Genomic DNA, 16,870 nt, shown 5'->3' on the forward strand with positions numbered 1-16,870 from the left:
CCTGAATGGAGAAGCTCAGAAGAGGAACATGGGGTCTGCCCTCTCAGTCTAAATGCCATCAAGAAATATGTAATCCGTTGGTCAAGGATTTCAGGGAGGGGAAACACAGTAGCACCCGGTTCTCTGCCTTCCCAGATTCACCCTCCTTGGGCAGGGGCCTCTGAGATCAGAGTGATATGCTGAGCCCCTTGTAAGCCCCCCAAATACCCCATCAGTCTAATCCAAATGTCTGTTTGGGGTGTAAGCAAAACCCCTCTTGGTCTTCCCAGGGGCCCCCTGCAACACCGGTGTTCCTGGTCCTCTCCTTTCTCCAAAGGTCTTCAAGCAGAGGCTTTAATGGCAATTCCTGGTGGCCCCTTCCAACCCTTTGATTCTGTGGACATGGGTTGCCACCCGCAGCCGTGTTTCTGTAGAATAATCCATGTGCACAACTGAGTATTATGAAGAGCTGCCTGAGGTCCCGTGAAAGAAAAATCTGTGGGGAGGCCAGTATTCTACTGGGCTCCCTCCTTCTCCATCAGTCGAAACAAGGGTCCAACAGTCATCCCTTGACTGGAGAACAGCAGAGCCATCCGCTCTCTTTTGCCCAGGCAACTTCCACAAAAAGCAAAATGACAGCAGGGACTTGAATCATCATCATCGTCCACACCGTTTTCAGATAAACATTCCTTTTTCCTGCTATAAAAACATTCTTGGACTTCACGTCTAATGAGCAAAAAGTAACCGAAACATGGCTGCAGTTGCAATGAAGCCGAGGGGCAAATTAAAGCGAGTGCAGAACATACAAAATATCCTTGCAAAACAAAAGAGAAATAGAATTCTATTGAATTTTTAAATGTTCATATATTTTCTTTTACTTTTTTTTTTTAAACAATCCCAATACATTTCTTCAAAATACTGGCATTTCCAGCAGATTTTTTTTATTTACTTTATTTTTTAGTGAACAATAATATACGGTAGTGATTTCACAGTAGAGTAGATCTGCAAGATAATGCTGCAAAAGGAGAGGCTTGGAGGGGTCGCAACCAGAGGTTGTATTCTGTGTTTCCGGGTGGGGAGGGACATAAATCCATTCATTGAAAAGAAAGATTTCTGAGATTTGGGATAAAGTTATTTCAACACCATACAAAGCTTGTCCTTTTCTTCATACAGGTGTGCTTAAGGCTGAACATATTCATGAGAGATTTAGAACAAATCCTATAAAAGCGGTCTCCCCCCCCCAACAAAAATTATCTAAGCATATGTAAGGGATAAAATTACATTTGTACAAAAATAGATATTTTATTGACACTTAGATATTTTGCTCACCTTCTCTCTCCTTAAATTTTCTTTCACCATTTCTGTAACCCTTTTTCATGGTTTAAGCTACATGCTCCAGAGCGAAGGCAACTGTTTCCCTAAATGTCGGGAATTGCTAAAGCTATTGTTCAGTCCACCTGCTTCTCCCCCGCTCCAAGCATCTTAAAATAGATGCAACGTTTCCCTCTTCTTGGGTTACAAAGATCCAGTTTTGTTTACCACCAATTCAGGGGGAAGGTAAAGTACTTGCTTTCATAAAGCAAATAAAACACGAAGAGAAATGAGAGATTGAGAAAAGAAAAGCACAAGGTAACCCTAAAGGTGGGCGTAATATTATGTATATGTGAATGAGGATATTTATACAGTGTATATATCTACACTACATACATGTATACACACACATATGTATCAACGGAGACGCATCGCGCCGCCTCGGCTACCAGCCGCTCTGCTGAAGGACCTGCTGTGCCCGGGGGGCGGCGACGGCCCCACTGAGCTGCCCGCCCCCCCCCCATCAGAAACTCCGGAAGGGAAAGGTGGCAGTCTCCAGGGACGCCCCACACGGGCCTCCTAAGGGGAGATCCGCATCTTGGACTCCGCTTTCGCCCGCATCCCCACCGGAGCCCCCCCTCAGTAGGTCTAGCCCTTTGACGGCCGGCTCCACGACGCAGGAGGCTTTTCCCGCTTCCGAAAATTGCACCCGCTTCCTCGTCGATCAGGTCTCTCTGCCCGGCTTGCGCGCGCGGATGGCGCAGGCGGCTGCGTTCTGCGCCACGAATGAAATGAAATCCTCCCCCACTTGGCAGGGTGGCAAATGGCGGGTGGGGGGGAGGTGGAGGAGGGAGAAGAAAATCGGCAAAATCGGAACGTGGCGCGGGGGGGCGCCCGCGTCACTCGCCGCGAGGCTGCTGGGGCCTGGCCTGGGGGCGAATCCAGCGCTCTTGGGGCGCTGCGAGCTGCCCTTCATCCACTTCGCCGCTCCCCTCGCTGGGAGAGGGCCCTCCTCGGACGCTCCCGCTGCAGCTCCCGGGTCAGAAGGCAGCCTCGCGGGGCGTCGTGGCAGCAGCCCAGGGCCGGGCAGCGACGCCGAGCGGTCGCTGGTCTCAAGCGCTCCACCCGTCGAGGTGGCGAGTGTTCCAGAAAGGCGAGAAAAGCCCTCCTTTCTCCAGCCCCGTCCTTAAGTGGGTTTAGTTGGGAGAGAAGGCTGCAGAGAAAGAAACGGGCGTCGCGCGCGGGAACCTTCCTTTGCCCTCCCGAGCAACCCCCACCCGGCGCCTCAGACCACGATTCTCGCGCGAAAGCAGCATCGGTCGCCCAACGGAACGGGGCAGGTGGAACAACGCAGCAGACCGTGGAACGCGCGCAGTCGGGAACCAGCCTCAACTGGCGGATCGGGAGGGGGATCTCCTGCCCCCCCCGACCGCCCTCTAAGGCACTGGGAGTCCCGGAGACGCGCGCTCTGCCCCTCGGTTCCCCCGCGGCAGCAGCCTCGGGGCGCAGGCCGAGCTCCGCTGCTGGTCTCGGGAAGAAGCGGGCGCGCTGCCGGGCGAGCGGGGCAGGGCGCTTGGGCGAGGCGTTCTGCAGCCCCCGCCGCCCCCTCGCTTCGCGCCCCATGCCGCTTCCGGAAATCCCCGCGAGGGCACGAGCCCCGGCGCTTCCCTCCCGCCAAGGGGCCAGGAAGGGCGCCCGGGCACCGACGGGACGCGGCGCCCGCTCTCAAGCGCTTGCACCGCCGAGGCGGGTTAAGCCCAGAGGCCGGGGGCTCGCGGCGCTCACCCGCGCGGCCCCAGACGCCCCCGAGGGAGCCGCCCGGGCTCAACCGACCGAGGGGAGTCGCTCTCCTGCGCAGTCAACCAACTCCTTCGCGGGCCTCTCTCGAGAGAAGGAAGCGGGCAGGGGAGCTGCGGGCGCCGGAGCAGAGCCGCGCTGGGAGCGAGGCGCCCGCGGGATTCGGCTCCGGTGGCCTCCAAGGGGCCGGGAGGACCCCAAGCGCAAATGAAACGTGTCTTCAACGATGCTGAGCCGCAGGGAATAAAGACCTTCTTCCCCCGCTTTGTCCAGCCCAGCCTTTGGGACCCCCCCAGGCTGTAGCCTCCCCCCTTTTCTTTGAAGGACGCTGCAGGGGCCGGGCTGGGCTCGAGTTTCCCTTCTGCTTCTTAGTTAGGAATTGCAAAAAAGCCCTGGGGGCCAAGGAGCCTGCCCCATCTGCTCCTAGGGCTAGGCAGTCTCTGAGGGAGCCCCCCCCCCTGCAGAAGAGGTCCTGCTGTTGCCATCCACATCCAAGCCAAACCGCGCCCCCTCTGCATCTGGAAGGAGCAACCGGGCTAGGTTGTGCCTGTGCAGGGAAGCTCCACCGAACCAGCACTAAAGCGACAGCCATGGGCCACGTCTGACCCGAACCCCAAGGGCCCACAGAAGTGTTTGGCATGGCAAACACGGGCGTTACAAGAGGGAAGAGCAGTGCAAAGGAAGCGACAATGTCTCAGGCATTTAAACTGGAAAGTGCCTAACCCTGTCCCAGATGAAGCAGCTTTTGGTGCCTTCTTTTGGGGGGGGGGGGGTGAACTGAAAAGGCATGCTTTTATTCCCAAAAGGGTTCTTTTTCAGAGTGGGGAGCCTGCCTTTCTATGCGTGTCCCTCTTCTAAGCACAGCAGGATTCATGCAGAGGCGACGGGCATCTCCTCCGTCATGGGACCGCCAGTTGTAGCCAGTCCCTCCCCTCTGCAGAAGAAGGGGGCTCCAGCGAGGGCAGGCTCTGCCTTGATGCCCAGCCCTGGAGGCCCTGCACCAGGGCATTCCAGCCCCAGAGACAGCCCATCTCTCTGTACCCTGCCATTGGAGCTCGCAAAGCATCCTGCTGGGGAAGCCGCTGCCCGCCAAGATCCAGAAAACCAGCATCACAACTCCCGTGAGCCCAAAATCACTTTTCCCCGGCCCGACTCACCCAGCCAAGCCCAAGGCCTCTCTCCCTCCGGATAAAAATGGAGCAGCTCCCAGAAGCCCCAATTCCTGAGCTGCTCTGTGCAAGGAGCTGGCGGGGGGACACTTTATCCAGCAGCTGGGGTCGGCCAAAGGGAGGCGAAGGCTGGCTCGCAGCCCTGCCTGCCTGACTTGAAGAGGCAGCCTTGGGGCCGGCTCGTGCCCAGGAAATGCCATCTCTGGAGGCAAACTGGTGGAGCTGACCCCCTCCCTGCTTCTATAGGTCACCTGTCAGCGACACATGGCTTCATTTCCCACAATCCCTTGTTCTAATTAAAGGTGGCTTTACAGAATCCTGAAACTCTTCAGGGGAGTTGGCATAAATTCACCCTCCTGCACCCCAGACAGACCCTGGGGGAAAACCAAAGCCTCAACGGCGGGGGGGAGGTCCCCAGGGCAAGCAGGCAGTGACTGCTGTTTGAGCAATTCTCCATCTGCAAAAGCTGGTCGTCCTCAGACGCAAGCTGGTTGCGGAAGCAGCAAAGGGCCAAGTCAGCCGTGCCACCATACCCCAGGCAGGGCGGAGGGGTGGGGGGACAGGCAGCGTCTCTTGCACCAAAGGGGAGGTGGCCGCAGGATGGGTCAGGGCAGAGGTCCAGGTGGCAGGCAGCCTGCTGGGCCGAGGAAAGCGGCTGGCACGGCCAAGCCTCCTTTAAGTCATCTGGTGTGGCGCTTCCAGCATCTCCATCAAGAAGGTGTCGATCGGTGTGTCCCCTATTAGTTTGAAGAAAAAGAGGTGCTCCAAGCATTTCAAGCCAATGGACCGGAGGGCAGGAAGGCGAAGCAGCAGCTTGGCGAACCTAGAAAAGGAAGAGGGCACATCAAAACGGCTCCGATCCGTTCAGAAAGCAACTTTTCATCTCCACACCAGCTGAGGATCTGCTGAAGGGCCTCCCACGAAGTAAGTCTCCTTTCACACACACCAGAAGAAGGCCAAGTGACCTTCTTCTTCTCTGGGAATTAATGGGTTGTTTTCTTAATTTTACTGCTGGCTTTTTAATGTTAAGATCAGCTGTACTGGCATCTCAGTTACCTCTTTCCGAATGGGTTGCCTATCCGGCTAGAGGAGGGCTGAAAGGGGGCTGTGTTCTTGTGGTTGAGAGCCTGGTGGAACCCCAGCCCTGGTTTTAGCGTGTAGAATGAACCAGGCTGCCTGGTAAGTCGTGATGTGGTTGACTGGTCTGGGCACAGCATTGTGTGTGTACACGGACCTTTGATTTGTGAACCTGGGTGCAGGGCTTAGCGTGTGGGGCAAGTCCAGACCACGCATTTGGTTTCATGTATATCATCTGAGGTCAATATTAGCAGAAGGTCTTTTAATGGTAATGGATAGCTGGCTGTGCAAGCTATTGATTCCAGTGTGCATGAGAGGCAGCGTGCCCTTCACTGAAAACCCTTGCAAAAAAGTTGGCCTCCAGCTTCCAGTCCTCACTGCTGCTTCCTTCGATTCAGGAAATGCTGCCCCCCCACACACACACACAGACCCTCGCCTCGGGGAGGCTGCATCCGCTTTCAAACAGCCCCTCTTGTACTCTCGGTCTCACCCTGCCCCTTTGGTCTTCCCTTCAAGCCCCTCCATGAAGGGTCTCGAGGCCTCCCCAGGGAAGGCTGAGGGCTGCTGTACCCTCCCATGGGGGGGCGGCTGTGTCCCAACTTGCAGTTCCTTCAGATGCTGAGCTGGCAAGTACGGTGGGAGCTGGCCAGGAAAATACGAATCAAGCAGTGCCACTCTCTCCCTCCTCCCCTATAATCCAAATGCTTTACGTTTAAACTAAAACAGATGACAGATGTACAGAAACATTTTAACTATGAAATAACCAGCTTGAAGGATAACAGGAAGCCGGGTGGCGGGGGAACATTCAGGAGCGGGCCGGGGCGGGGGCACCAATGGTCACGTCGCCATGGTGCTGCCAGGGGGGAGCAGGGGGGAGCGGGCTGCTTCAGCTTGGACGCTTTCCTGTGGCCTCGTCACCGGCGGGATGAACAGCCATCGACAGCCATCACTCCACAGCAAGCCACGCTGGGTCCATTCTGGTTAAAAGTAACTGGCACTGGGAGACCGTCTTCTTCCCAGGTTCTGGCACCCTCGTGGGGAAAGCTCCAAGAGTTCCCAGAGCAAAGCCGTTCCCAAATAGGAAATTTAACTCTCTGCTGCGGGGGGTTGGGGAGATTTTTTCCTTCTCTGGCTGTGCACAGTTTTCCCTCCCCAACCACAAGGTTCATATAGAAATCGGGACCACCAGTAACGCTCATGTTATTGGGAGGAGTAACATCTCGGCCAGTGGAGTCAACTGTGCTCTCTACGGCAGGTCTACCTTGGGAAGCAGCCAGCCCCGAGAGCTGCGATGGGATCCTGGCCCCAGTCCAGCCTGCAACTGTTAATTACCATTATGTTACTCCAATTTCAGCATGCAGAGGGAATTTGGGGGGAATTCTGGTAAAGTAAGACCACCCACGAAAGCCAAACGCCTTGCAGGACTCAGGAAATTCCCGCGCCCCTGCCTAGGTTGATCCTGGAGGCGGGCCAGAGCGCATCCTGAGAGGAATTCAGGGAGCTGCTGCCGCCTCAGCAAAGCTCCAGCCATCTTCCAGCTCAAAAGGATATTTTGCACCTGGGTCTCTGTTTACAAGAAGGCAGTTTAAAGGCCACCCGAAGCGAGAAACAGGGAAGCCCCAGCCTTCAGCAGAGACTCACCTCCCTGGCTGCTCAGGGTATTTCTGTTTGCAGTAGGCCTCAAGTGACGCATAGACCTTTTCACGCAGAGCCTCAACTTCAGCAGGGTTAGAAAGCCCCTTTGAATCTGCAAGAGAAGGAAGGCCCTTTAAGCTGAAAATCTTTCAAAACCTCCCAAGGATGTCAGGAACATTTGAAGGGAACAGTAGGCTTTCTAGCAACAGGAACTGAAGGCTATAAGGAGCAACTCGTATTGTGCGTTGAGATGACAGCAGCCCCAGCGGGCACAGAGTACCAATTTTATGCTGTCCAAGAGAGTTCAGTAATTTGGAACTTGACATGAAAGCCAACCCGGGATTGCACAAAGGAACATCAAAATGACCTTGATGGAATTTGGTTCTACATCAGCCCTTTCCTCAGCACATTTCTTCGTGATTTGTCAAGATTTCATAACCTGACAAATCCAATTACTCTAAATAAATTCTGATGTTTTATTTACCCTCTTTGATTTATCTAATGTGACTCTCTCACCTTATAAAAAACTTTCCTCCAGTAAGATTTTTCCTTACAAAACACTCTCATCTTACAAAAAGTTTACCATCTAGTAAGATTTTTCCCAAAAGCTTATGAAGATCCAAGGAGCTGAACATTCAGGACTCTCTGCCAAAGTAGTTCTTCTGCAGTAATGACCTATGTTTTGGTAAGTCACCTGGTCTTAACGTGCTGTGATGGCAACTCTTTGTGGGTTGCCACAATCCAGAGGGTTTCTACTGTCTGAAGCTGAACCCAGAACAAAAAGAGCAGGCATGGCGTTCAAGTGATAAATGCATCTAGCCTTGAAGCAGAGGAAAGCACTACATCACTTCCCTCAGCATGGGATTCTGGCACTATCAGCCACAGTGATGCAGAACACCCCTCTTTGATAGATGTTCCATAAGCCCCTTTAGACTACCAAAGCTTAACTGCAGAGCCAAAAAGAAGCCGCAGCCAAAGGAATCCAAATTAGAGCACCCCCAGCAGATGGCTGTCCAGACTCCACTTGAAACTATCTCATGATGGGAAGTCCATCACTTCTCCAGGTTACTGGTCCCACTGCCTAACTGCCCTTACTCTTAGGAAACTTTCCAGCTGGAGTTTGCCTCCCTGTAATCTAAATCTAGGGTTCTGGGTCCTGCCCTTGAGAACAACAGAGAAATCTGGACCTCCTTCCATGTGACATCCTTTTAGATATTGGAAGAATGCTATCTTCCCCCCTCTGTCTTCACTCTGCAAAGCTACAGCTGTTCAGCTCCTTCAGTTGTTCCTTGATAAGACCTAGTTTCCAGCTCTACTACAATTGCTAGTAACAGCACACATAACTTGCTGACATTAATCTCTTTAGGGCCAAGGTAAGCTTCTGCAAGATTGAGGAGTATTTCCAACAGGAAAGTTTTTCACATCTCTTAAAAATGTTGATGTTTTGAAAGACTTCTAGGCTGCAATCCTGGGAAGAATTGTTCCTCCTCCTCTAACTCCACCTCTACGCTTTGGAGAGAGTCGTATTCGTAGGCTTCCTCTGAAGTTGGAGAAGAGTTTGGACTTTCCACAAGGTTGGAAATCTGAAGTCAGAAAGCCCCAAAGGCTTTCTGCATACCTTCAGAAGGTTGTTGATTTCTATTGTTTCCACTTTAATGAGTCAAGAGACAATGATGGCTCAGCCTGCCTTTGGCCAACTTAAGTAGAGCCACCAGTCTTTCAAAGGAGAGACACCTTACCATTTAAACCTTTTGAAAAAATCATGAACTTTAGCCTTTATCCCTGCTTGGGTGATTTAGGGAATGACAAGGGGCAACCTGAAACACTCCCACCTTGCCTTTATCCATCTTGAAGATGTGGGGCCAACCAGGCTGCCTTTGAAAAGAATCACTTATCGTGCATTAAGCCTTTATCCATCTTGAAGATGTGGGGCCAACCAGGCTGCCTTTGAAAAGAATCACTTATCGTGCATTAATTCTCATTTTCTTTCAGCCACCTCCCTCCAGGTAGAAAGGCTGGATGCAAGCATTTTAAACAAGGAAAGCCATTCCTGGCTGATGTTCAGCTACAATTTCAAGGGCTTGGGAAGTTCTCCATGCTCTGGGATCAGCTTCATGTAGAGGTGAGGGAGCTGACTGCCAAAGGGAAGGTCTTCCCTCTGTTTGGCCTCCACCCAACCTCCCTTTCCTTCCTAAAGGAGGAGAGAGCAGAGTTACCCGGGTTGAAAAGGACGATAGCTCGCAGGCACCCCAACTCGGTCTTGTCCATCTGCATGTCTCGCATCTTCGACACAAGTTCTGTCAGTACTCTGCACATACACAAGAACAAAGGAATCTTGAGTAAGCCGGCTTTATTTTTAACCCAAAGTAAGCTTCCCTAATCTAAAACCTTTCGCTTGGTGGCTGTTAGCAGCTTCAGTATTTAATGGAATCTCTGGAACCGCCAGGGTAGGAAATCGTGTCGTTCTTTACAGTGATGACCCAGCTTGGGACTTCCGGGTGCAGGAGAGAAATGGGCAAGGCACACGTGTGCCGCTGCTCCTCACCTGTCGAAGATGGCCCCGACACCTGCGCTGTGAGCACTGTTCCTATGGACGTGGAGGCCTGTTGCAAGGAGGATCCCATCCTTCACTGCAATGGATCGGTGGGAGAAGGAGGCGATCAGCAATTCATTCCAGCCTGGGGAGAGCCAAGTGGCAGAGAAGTTGGACAAAGCCTTGCAAGAGGATGACCATGGCACCCCAGAGCTTCATTTCAGGGTTAGATGCCTTGAAAATTAATTAACTTGCCACTATGCACAGTGAAATTAAATAACAAATGAATTCCTCCATGAGATCAAGTAAGTGGGAGAAAGCACTAAGAGTGAATACTTAAATAGTTAAATGCTCAGAAAGTCTGGGAGACTGGAAGAGCCAGGTCAAGACCCCACGGATGCCACCCTTGTCTTTTCCACAGTGGGAAGCAGGGCTCCCAGCTGAAAGGGGCTCAGTAAATCAGAGTTTCTTCAGGCTAAACTATCCTGCATTCAAGCAGAGTTGTTTTCAAAGGGATGCCGGGGTGGGCTTCATGGGAATGGAGGCTTTGGGTGCAGCGACCAAACAGTGGGAAGCTTGGGGGAGGGCTCTCCCTGCTGCTCCTGCAAACTCTTCAAAAGGCTCCCCAACTGTGGATTTGCCCGTCTGAGGTCCCTCGCCCGAGTCCCCAGCCTGCCTGAGTTTTCCACGCCAGTGATTCTGGCTGTGTGAATGCAGCAACTGCAGGCTGTTTCCCAGCCCAGTCAGCAGCCAGAACGGTGATAAACAAGCAAGCAGGCAGAAGCCAGTGACCTGGGCAAAGGCGCTCTCTGCCTTCCAGGGAGAGGCCGGCTGTGGGCACCAAGGTGGCTGGGCTCGGGCCTGCTTTCCAGATCACCCCAGCCTTGACCTGGGGGCTTCCCCATCCACACACAGCTCTCTCGCGCAACCAGGCTCTTTGCTCCTGTCTCCCGCAGCCACCCCCATTCCAGCTCTTCTCGCTTGCCGCAGCCAGTTTCTCCTTACAATCCGAGTCTAAAGAAAGTCTCTGGATGTGTCCTTCAGCATCAGCACCAATTAAGTGTGCAGAGGAAATAAACAGCCCTTCAAGAGTAATAAACATATTTTGGGACAAGCTTCCATGGTTGTAGTCCACAAGCACTTTGAACTCTCAGAATGATCTCCAGAGGTGTGAGCCGGGATCTCCTTGCCAGGATACACCAGGGACCAACTGAGAAGTGTTTGGGAAGCTCAGCTGGCAGTTCCTTCTAGCCCCACGCGGTGGGAGGACAGGCTGTCTCCTACTCAGCCACCCCATGAGAGATTGGGCCAGGCTGCCTCGGAAGGCTTGCCCCACCTCCCTCAGTCCAGATTCCAGTCTTTGACTCCATCATAGAAATGAAAGGGGCTCAGGGGGCCCGGCCTCAATTCCCCTTCCCTCCTCCTGCTTCTCCTTCCGAGTGTGGCAGGACCCGGAAACGCCTCTGGATGCAGAACCCAAGGGGTTCCCCGCTTGCCACATCCCCCTTTCGCGCACAGCACCTGCCGTCCAGATGTGACTGTTGGGCCACCTGGCTGTGCTCCCATGTTTTGATGGAGCCCTGGGTCCAGCTCCCTACTCACCGGCTCGGAGCAGGATAACCTGGTCGTCCAGTGGGAGCTCCGAAAAATGGGGAATCCTCTTGGCCCACTCCACCAGCGTGAACAGCTGCTTGTCTGCTGCTTGGCAAATGTTGGTGACCGGGTCATTGGGCTGCCAAGAGAAGAGACCCCAGCACGTTAGAGGAGCCAAGGTCCCACTGCCCTCACCATCCCCTGTAGGTCCCCCTCCTTAGCCGAAAGCAAGGCTAGCCCCCTGCAACCTCTCCCACCCTACTCGCACCAAAGGGGGCAGGCAGCAATCTCCTCTGCCCCCTGCAATACAAGTGGGGAAGTCTGGCAGCCTAGACTCTTGGCAGGCACTGACATTCTCCTAGTCTTCCTCTTTGCAGGCTGTGACAGGAGCGCCAAACTCAGCTGCTGCTTTCGGGGTGGGGTGCCTATCACGGTCTCTTGGGAACAGGGGTCTGCGGGAGGTGAGATTCCAGGAAGATGGTTCTTCCCAGCCTTTCTTCTGCCACTTCTCGCCACCGTAATCCTTTCACCTCTGGCAAGAACATTAAGGACCTCCCCACATCCCAACCTGGCCTCCCTCAAGAGGAAGCAACAGAGGCCTTCTGAGCAGGGAGGCGGGAGCCCAGAGCTGAAGCAGCCTCCTCTGTCCCACCTGCCTCCAGGGGTGCCGCCATCATTCCCAGGCAAGGGGTTTCCTTCCAGCCAAGCAGCCCAGAGCTGCTGCTCTGAAGCCAGACAACTGCCCAAAGGGAATCGTTCTGTGTCCGAGGTGCTGCACCAAACTCATGGGGGCCACAGACTGGAGAAGGCAGGAAAAGTCAGACGAAGAGGAGGAGGAGAAGGACGCGCAGCCTCTTACGGAGAAAGGTTCCTGCCCCAAAGAACGCCCTTTGGCCAAGTTGTTAACCTTCTTAACTAAATGAATTTGCAGGCTCAGAGGACCCCCGAGTTCCCAGGCGCTGGGATCGAAGGCTGTGGTGCCCGGGCCCCGATGGAAGATCTCCCAACAGCGCAAATACCACAAATGGGGAACTAGGCTCACGGCTCCACTCCTACCCAGAGCCCCCTCGATCTCTCGCCCTCCCATTGGTGCTGCAAGCGTTGGACGGTCCTGGAGCAGAGACAGGCATCGAGCTCTCGTGCCTCTCGTTCTTAAGGGAACTGCTGCAGAGAGTCATGGCAGCTGCCCAGATCCCCAAGGCTGCAGTCCCCCCATCCCTGCCCCCCCCCCGCTCCTTCCACCAGCTGGACTGTCTGCCATCAAGGGGAGCCAAGCAGAAATTCCCCAGCTGAGAGGCTCCCGATGCCCCTGGTCAAGGGTCTCTTCCTGAAGGCAGCCCCCCTCCTTAGCTAACTGGTGGGGCCGAGAGGTTGAAGGCCAGACTCTCCAGCTAGGGAGGCGGGTGGCTAATCTTCCAGAAAAACTAGGTAATACCATCAGGGGTGGCCAAGGGAGGTCCTGCCCAGCCTATGTGCCTCTTCCCAACCTGGGATCTCCAGGCAGGTGGACTTCAGGGCCACTGTTCTCAGCTCCCCCATCCTCTAGCCTGAACCCGGCACCCAGTGCCTCTCGCTCCAGCCAGCCCCACTAGGCCAGTGACCCACAGCTCTGGAGCGCCAGGTCAGGAGGTGCTCCCAGCAAGCCTCAGCACCAGGCGACCGCTCAGCAGGGACTGAGTCTTTTTTCTGGGTCTATGGAATCAGAGGCAGCCGCTGGCCCGGAAGGCTTCCTGCAGTGCGAAGGGGCTCCCAGATTCCCTTCTCAGCGACCCACCCTTCTTCACGTTTCCCTCCATGAGTGTGCACTGAGAGAGGCGCACCCCAGGCCCATCCCCTTGCCCAGCTGCCAACTGACTGTGGGTGCCACATTGTGCCTTTCCTCCCAGCCAGGCAGATGCCCTGAACCTGGCAAGATGCCGCCTTCAGCATGCTAGAAGGAGAGGCCAGGCCACAGGCTGATTTCAGCGCTGCTTCCTCCCCTTCCCTCAAGAGTCTGACGCAGCTCTTGCTCGTCTCCCAAGGTATTTTTAAACTGGGCGGCTGTTGCGTCCCAGGCGCCGGGAGAAGCAGCCGGCTTTCTGTTGCCTTGCCAAGCAAACCTGCTGGCCCGGGGCTGCCGCCTGGGCTGCGAGAGGCCTCTGGAAAGGCACGGGCAGGCTGGAGGTGGGCCAAGGCTCCTGTTGGCAGGACTGGCTGAGAATCTGTAGATGGCAGAAAAAGCTTCATGTCTTCCTCCCCTACAACGCCTGCTTCTCACCCAAGAGAGACTATTTAGAAACGTCCTCAATAAAGAGGAGAAATTGGGAGAATGATCCCAATTCTGGGGGAAGGGCTTGCTGGGGGAGGAGGTGTCCACGGCTTCTGGGTGAACAGCCCTCACGGCATGTGTTGTGCGGCCCCATCCTTCCTCTGGCCGCCCACACTCTACCTGCCTTCCTGCACTTTAGTTCCACTCCGACATTCAGGGGGAACCGCCCCAGTTGCAGCGCTACCACCGCTCCTGGGGTGGGGTCCTTCTCCAGAGACTCTGCAGGGTAACTCCGGCCCTGGAGAAACCTGGAGAAACCACCTACCAGGTTCTTTGCCCATGACTTTGAGGAGGATTTGGAAAGGCTGTTTTGCCTCCTGAAGAACCGCGATGCTCCTCCTCAAACATTCCTATTCTCTGATGGGAACTGGATGAGAATAGCTGAACTCTTCCTGGCCATTCCTTCACTCCACGCCCTACCCCAAAAAGGGAAAGGAAGGCTCTGCTTGGAGGAAGAAGAGAGCTACAGCCAACAAAGGGGATGCTGAATTGTGGGTCCTGAGCCCAGATTTCAAGAGTTGCCTACCACCTCATAATCTGGCCAATCCTGGTTTTAGGAAATCACCTCTGTACACGTTGGCAGAGAAGAGGCGGGGCTCCTTCCTTACCGAATTTGGAGTCAGGCCCATGTTGGCTTCAATGTAGGTCTCTGTCTTGGGTTCCACAGCCAGTTCAGCTTCAAGGATCTTCTCCACCGGCATATCCTCGTTAGCACTGCTGGTAGACTCAACCTCGTTCTCGTTGCGATCTTTGCCTCGTTGCCGCTCCTCCTGGACAGCTGGAAGTGCCAAGGGGGGGGGTCAATCTGTGACCTTTGGATGCCGAAAGCTTTCGTAGCAGGGGGGCTTGGGAATGAGGTAAGCACCCTGTGGTCTATCTGCAGCACCCCCAGCACCCCATCTGCAACTTTCAGAGGCAATTCTGGCAGAGTTAATTTACTGTAAAGGTAGTCCTCGTTTAGTGACCACAACTGGGACTGGCAACTCAGCTGTTAAGCAAAGCAGTTGGTAAGTGAAACCGCGACTGGGCTTATGATCTTACTTCAGCTTTCCTTTGCAGTTGCTAAATGAAGACTACCCGTACGCTTCTTTATGTCGGGGTGGGGAATGGAAAGGGATAAATAATGGTTGTCTTGAGGCTTATGGGGGCTTAAGGCACACTACAGCCTTAAAAACCTTCTGCCAGCCCAAACTGGGCTGACTTTCCTCGCTATTTTGTGATTTTAAGGGGCAAAATGGGCAAGGCTTAACATGCCCGTTTTACCCAGAAGCTTCCTCCGTGCACAATTAAGCTGGGCTGGAAAATGCATCCTGGCCAAACCCTCATGCCCCCCAGGCAGGACCTAAAGGCAAAGCGCGGCCCCCAAGCCCCAGAGGCTGCCCTCCCATTTTGTAGAATAGCATGAACACCCAGCACGGTAGGTCTGTGGTTTTGTGCTTCGGGGAACTCTGACTTTCTCCAGCACGTTTGGGAAATCAGGCCACTGCATTAAACTGAGGTGGGCCCAGCAGGCTGTGAGAACACCAGGACTGTCCTTTTTGACCCTGCATGTGCTGAGCCCCCAAAACCACAGGTTGACAGCTGTTCAAAACATTGTGAGGCTGTGGTATGTTTCCATTTGGAATTAATGCGTTTGCTTCTGATGGTGGAGGAAACGCCCACCTGTGCGATTTTTGCCCTGGATTTGCTCCTGCCCTCTGACCCATCAATTTGGTTCATTAAAATATACATAGGCCAAACACACCGAAGTTAAACAATACGTTACACAGCAGCCAATAAAACCTATTCATCCCTGCACTAGACACACTGGGGAAACAATCAACTCCCAAAACTTCTCATTGTCACAGCAATGGTACAAAATTTGACTAGAATTCCAGAGACTTGCTGATCTTGGTTGTTTAGTAGGTAGCTCACAATTGCCCTAGAAAAGCGGTCTGAATAATTAGTACGTAATTAGAGGGGAGATTAACTAACCCATCAAGCACATTCCTTTCAAGGAAATCAAGTCCCTTCCAGATCTGGTCAAGGGCTCCCCCAGGAGATCAGAGGAGGGCTAATTCCTGAGTCACGCGGAGTCTAGTCACACACACCCCCATGCAACAGAAACGCAGCTTACTTTCAGATTGCCCCCCTCCTCTCTGCTAACCAGGCGGAACAGGAAACCACCGTTCTTTGCTTTATCCTCTTCCACCCTGACTCTGCCCCCACCCCAAATTATGATAAGGTCGGAGTTGTTTCCCTTGCACCAAGTCACTTAATGAAGGCTGTTTCTATATCTTTCTTCGGGCATGTTTTCTGTCATGACCAGGACATGGTGGCAGATTTACATCCTGATGAGAAACGGGACAGAATTTTGCCTTCCCAGAATTTTCAGAAGGTTGAAGAGTTACTTCTTTTCTTTAAAAGGCAAGTGCGGGGGGGGGGGGCAATGTCTGCAAAATCTTGCTGACCAGGCTCCTGCACCCGGTCCAAGCAGCTCCTGGGGAGAGGAGAAGATGCGCCACGGGGACGTCCAGGGGCACTTGGGCAGCTCTGGAGTCCCCCAGGGCAAAAAGAGGCCAAATGCCCTCTGGGGCAGAAGCCCAGGGTCCTCCATGCATGCCCCACGGGGGGAGCACTCCCGTACCCACTTCCCTCCCTCGGAGGTCTGGGATTGAGGGGGGGGGGAGGCAGAATGTCCCCAAGCTGCAAGGACCCCCAGACAACTATTCCGCTGCTTGCAGGCACAGCGCTCCCCAGCCCAAACAGCTGTGGCATCGAGAGTATTTTTCCTGGTGAGACACAGTAGCATCTTTTCTTTTGTTTTTCACTTGCTGTATTTGTAAGAAATGTTTTTTCTAAAGCAGACTACAAAACAACAGTGGCCAGTGTCAGGGTGTACAGACAGCACTCTCCTTTCTCATGTCTTTGGCCACCATGCGACAAAGAAAACGAACGCACACCTGTTCTCCGCCTGCCGCAGGTGCCCGGCATCCAATCCCCCCCAGCCAAGCCCTGCAGCACCCGAGTTTCCATGCTGGGGAAACCCTCACCCTCACCCTGGGGAAAGTTGCCCACGTCACGAGACACGCGGCCAAGGACAGCAGCTTCCTGTCCGACAAAGGACATCTCACCGGCAAGGAGGGGAACAGGATGGCTGGTGGGGGGCTGGAGGGCTGGAAGTCAGGCCCCTCCTTGCTTGAAACCACAAAGGAAGATGCAGAGGAGCAACCACCCGCCTGCCCCCCCCTTACGTTAGCCATTCATTCACTTTGACGGCAGTGACCCCACGGGTTTTGCCAAACCTGCCTGACTTTCTTGGTGCCACCCATTCCTCGTTCGCCCTTCTGCCCACCCTCCTGAGTGGCACATGGTTGGTTTCCTTTGGGGGACCCGATTCTCTCTGTATGACGCTCACTGCTGAGGCGCAAAGAAGAGCCAAAGCCCAGTCCAGAACTTCATATCCATCAACGTTTTTGGGAAACTGCT

General features: G+C 54.1%; 1 protein-coding gene across 4 annotated transcripts in view; it reads right to left on the reverse strand.

Moving 5' to 3' along the window:
- Nucleotides 1-818: 818 nt before the first annotated feature.
- RXRA (retinoid X receptor alpha) overlaps nucleotides 819-16,870 on the reverse strand; it is a 113,092-nt gene continuing 97,040 nt past the window's right edge. For all 4 annotated transcript variants that reach the window (XM_088147232.1, XM_088147234.1, XM_088147233.1 and 1 more), the window contains 6 exons: nucleotides 14,011-14,180; nucleotides 11,104-11,233; nucleotides 9,514-9,646; nucleotides 9,185-9,276; nucleotides 6,975-7,080; nucleotides 819-5,079 (listed from right to left, as the gene is read on the reverse strand). In XM_088147232.1, coding sequence (XP_088003358.1) covers nucleotides 4,932-5,079; nucleotides 6,975-7,080; nucleotides 9,185-9,276; nucleotides 9,514-9,646; nucleotides 11,104-11,233; nucleotides 14,011-14,180 — 779 coding nt within the window. In that variant the 3' untranslated portion in view covers nucleotides 819-4,931. The remainder of the gene's footprint in view (nucleotides 5,080-6,974; nucleotides 7,081-9,184; nucleotides 9,277-9,513; nucleotides 9,647-11,103; nucleotides 11,234-14,010; nucleotides 14,181-16,870) is intronic.

The sequence above is a fragment of the Python bivittatus genome, unplaced genomic scaffold (assembly GCF_059951505.1).
Source record: "Python bivittatus isolate LINGU-HERP-01145 unplaced genomic scaffold, Pbiv_v1 ctg000160_np1212, whole genome shotgun sequence".
Taxonomy (NCBI): Eukaryota; Metazoa; Chordata; class Lepidosauria; order Squamata; family Pythonidae; genus Python; species Python bivittatus.